General features: G+C 31.0%; 1 protein-coding gene and 1 pseudogene across 1 annotated transcript in view; both read right to left on the bottom strand.

The window, feature by feature from the left end:
• LOC106341674 overlaps nucleotides 1-3,396 on the bottom strand; it is a 6,451-nt pseudogene extending 3,055 nt beyond the window's left edge.
• Nucleotides 3,397-3,847: 451 nt separating this feature from the next.
• The window catches only part of LOC106339069 (glutathione S-transferase T3-like), a 1,619-nt gene continuing 1,037 nt past the window's right edge, over nucleotides 3,848-4,429 (bottom strand). The window contains exon 2 of the mRNA XM_013777893.1: nucleotides 3,848-3,874. Within this exon, the coding sequence (XP_013633347.1) occupies nucleotides 3,848-3,874 (27 nt within the window). The remainder of the gene's footprint in view (nucleotides 3,875-4,429) is intronic.

Genomic DNA, 4,429 nt, shown 5'->3' with positions numbered 1-4,429 from the left:
AACTGAGTTATATTATGCTAAAATTTTCTTTCTAACAATTTATCAAATGACAAATGAGTTATGAGCAAATAATACCATATAATTTTTAAAAACATAGCTATTCTTTAATATTTTTTGAATAAATAATTATTTTTAAATTTAATCAACTGAAAATAATATCCGTACAATTGTGTGAGTCAAATTCTAGTTTTATTGATGCATGTTATATATTAGTGCTGCATGTTTTAGGTAACAAATTAATGATGCACGTTTTTAAAAATCTCCATTATTAAAATTGTGCACGTAAGGATAACTCATGAGTTTTTTTGGTTGATTAAATGACATTATGTCCAAATTTATTTAAGGATATTTCATTAATGAATTAATGATGCACGTTTTTAAAAATCTCCATTATTAAAATTGTGCACGTAAGGATAACTCATGAGTTTTTTTGGTTGATTAAATGACATTATGTCCAAATTTATTTAAGGATATTTTATTAAGGTAACTGAAAAAGACAAACAATAAAATAGGAAGTTTAAATTCATTTAAGCATATTTCATTAATGTAACTGAAAAGACAAGTAATAAATTAGACAGTTTTATTCGTTTTAAGATATTTCATAAATGTAACTGAAAAAAACAAGCAAAAAATAGGAAATTAACTAGGGAAATAAGAACATTTTCAAATAGCTACTTCACTTTTAATAATGTAGATAGTTGGGCCCATCAATCAAGTGATATCAATCAGGGAAGCAAGTGTCATTTTCTCCATTACTATGTTACCTTCCTTCAAATGTACACCATTTCAGCCAAATAGATGTAATATTTATGATAGTCAATATCTAATTCCAACCAATAATATTGATTATATGGACTCACCGGAATAATTAACACAGCTTATGTACTATGAAAACTTTTTTCTAAAAAAATAGAGATGTGCGAGAAAATTAACCAACCAAAAAGTTCATGGCTCCAGCTTTGTAATGATGAAGGTAATTCGGTTTTTTCTCTCTTGAAATGTAAACAAAATGAGGGACCTCTTTCTCGTCTCCCACACCTTCCTCGTTCTCCCATATCACCTTTAAAAACACAACCACAATTTCAGCTACATGTAATCTGATAATTAATCTTTTTGTCAACTATACATTATATTAGAACGACCATCCTAGATTGATTAGTCCAACCCAGAAAAAAAAAACACTCTACAAAGATACATCGCCTAAGCTTGACTTTGATCTCTATGATGTCAAAACTCATAGCCTTGTAACTTTATTTTTAGCACTGCAATTTAAATATGAAAACCCTTTTTTAAAAAAAAAAGATACATCGCCTAGTCCAAGTTGACTTTAACCTTTTGCTATGTAAGTAAATATTAGTATATATTAGATATTAGATCTTTTGTAAACTTAAATAGCTTGTAGAAATACCTTCACTATAGTTGAATGGTCACTTGGTTTTGTGTTTGAGAAAGCTTCAAAATCATCGCCAGCATCCAACCAATAAGAATTTCCGGTGGCGTCTTCCACTTTCTGCACTAACTCCTCGTACTCCCTCTATATATTGTTACAACAACAAAGATATAATTTCAAGAAAGGTAAAACATGAGAAGTTAAAGTACACATAAAAAACATAGCATGGCTCTTTAGTTACCTTTGTCATTTCCCAATCCCTACTGAATTCTGAATCATCTTTTGCGTCTATAGGGTTCAAAAAATATCTAAAAGGAGCTCTAACTCTAACGCTGTATTTCTTGCAGAAAAGAACCCAAATCTTGGCGAACATAGAAGCTTCCTTGAGAGAGAAGTAAGTGAGAGGTGAGCATCCATCGTCTGAAACATAACATGCTAGTTTATTCGCCGGATAATTCACAGCTAACAGCGAAAGCACGGTGTTCACAACAAGAATCGGTGGCTCGCGAACCGGATCCGCCGTGGTTACGAACATATCTACCGATGGAAGCTCATGAACCCTGATATAAATAATTATTAGGTTATTTCATTAAAGCTTTGTTGTGGAAATGTTCACTATACGATCAAAGGTAAAATTAGAGCATGGTAGGAGTTAATTACAACCCTAGTGCTATATACAAATATAATAAGATTACTAGATTTTGACGGGTTTTTCTTTCGAAATAGCAATGTTAGATATAAATTAATATCATGGTTTTGATGTACATTATTAAGTTACAAAGTTGTATCATATCAGAGAAGAAAATGATTTATTGTTTAAAATTATATAATTTATCAATTAGTTTATTTGAGATTTTTATGGACACTTTTCTTTTCAAAGTCATCTTCATATTTTGTGTATATTTTATAAGAGTTAAATTTGTTGAGCTGGTGAGACATAAGATTTACTTATATATATTTGTAGGGTTGTTAATAATTTTTATCAGTGTTATTGTACACGACCTAGCCCCTTAGTCAAATAGGTAAATTCAGTGATCTATGTATAATCCGGTTCGGATTTAGTTAAAACGTGACAAGTAAAATCTGATAAAATTTGGTAAAAATTCAAAAGCCATCATTAATCCGCTGATCCGATAATGGTTTGCCCAATAAAAACCTATATAAATCTGCTAATATATTTTTAGAAAAAAATGATATACTTTTTAATAGTACATAAATTTGAATAAAATATTTTATTTTTTGATTCTTTAATTTGTACTATTTAAAGAGAATCATTCTAACAACTAAACAAATATGTTGTTTGACCTAACATGTACTAATTCCTATTCTAATAATTTTATATTCTATAAACTTATAACTATATATGTATATAAATTTAATGTTGTATATAATGTATAGGAATTTACGACATGAGGTTAGAATTGTTAAAATACTTCACTCAATAATATAGTTATAGAAAATAACCAATCTATTCACAATACAAATACACATATCTCATAATTCTCTTACGTTTAAAAAAAATTTATCTCACGTTCATGTGTCTTTTTTTAAAGGCTTCTCACGTTCATGTGTCGCGTAATTTTGTGTGTTTATACCAGACATGGTAAACTCAAGTTAAGAAAAAAAAAATAGAACGATTTTGACATGCCCTTTAAAATTAAAATGATATGCAAATATAATAAGATGATATGATGATATGCTTGTTATATATATAATTGTTTGCATATATAAGTAAAACGGTACCTTTCATCAAGCCTATCTAGATATGGTTTATATTCAGCAGGACTCCATTTTGTGCAAGTAATAAGCAGCCATATGAAAGTGAAACAACATTCACATAGGAAAGCCACGACCCAAACGGTGTCGTTTTGGCTCATATGTCGAATTCGATACAATAGAAGAGAAAAGAGAAGCCCGAGAATCGTGAGATCCACAGCTCTTAGAGAACGGCTTTTGTATGAGATCCTTTCGCAAAGAGGAGGAAGTGAAGAACTTTTATCCGCCATGTTAGAGCATAATTATCTCTTGATCCTTAAAAGGGGTTTTTAGTGATTATTAAATATTTTAACTCTAGTTAAGTGGGGTTAAGAAATGTCGTTAAAAACTCTCATTTTAAGCAATCCAATGGGAGTTTCTTAATTAGGGGTTCTTAAATTATTTTTTTAAAAGATAAAATTTATTTATTAAACAAACATATTAAAAGATAACATTTAAAACATATATTTTAAAAAGAAAACATAAAAATAAAGAGTAGTACATTAATCGAGAATATTTTGAAAGAAACATTTCAAACTCAGTTGTTGTCTCCACCACGTCCAAATTTACTCCACAAATGTTCAACCAAATCAGCTTTGAGCTGTTGATGCATTTGTCTATCACGAATTCTAGTTCGAACACCCATCATATTGGCGATATTTGAAGGTATATCTGTAGAATACGTGAGATCGACATGTGAAGTTACGGTGTCTTCTCCTGGTTGGAACTCTGACACATCAAAATGAGTGTATCCATCTCGTTCGTCTTCTACTATCATATTATGGAGTATGATACATGCTCTCATAATCCTCCCAATTTTGGCTTTATCCCAAAAAAGTGCTGGATTTTTAACAATGGCAAAACGAGCTTGCAAGACTCCAAAAGCACGCTCGACATCTTTTCGGACAGCTTCTTGATGTTGAGCAAATAAAGTCGCTTTCGGACCTTGTGGTATTGGAATAGATTGGATAAAAGTTGCCTATTTCAGATAAATACCATCAGTGAGATAGTAAGCCAAATGATACTCTCTTCCATTGACAAAGTAAGTAACTTGCGGAGCTTGACCTTTTATAATGTCATCAAAAACAGGTGAGCGATCAAGAACGTTGATATCATTTAAGGTACCTGGAGGTCCAAAAAACGCATGCCATATCCAAAGATCATACGAAGCGACCGCCTCTAAAACGATTGTGGGTTTTCCCGAACCACGTGAATATTGCCCTTTCCAAGCGGTGGGACAATTCTTCCACTCCCAATGCATACAATCGATACTTCCTATCATCC

This window comes from Brassica oleracea, chromosome C4 (genome assembly GCF_000695525.1).
Source record: "Brassica oleracea var. oleracea cultivar TO1000 chromosome C4, BOL, whole genome shotgun sequence".
In the NCBI taxonomy this organism is placed as follows: Eukaryota; Viridiplantae; Streptophyta; class Magnoliopsida; order Brassicales; family Brassicaceae; genus Brassica; species Brassica oleracea.
Note: the sequence above shows the minus strand (reverse complement) of the source record. Positions and strands in the feature narration are given on the sequence as shown.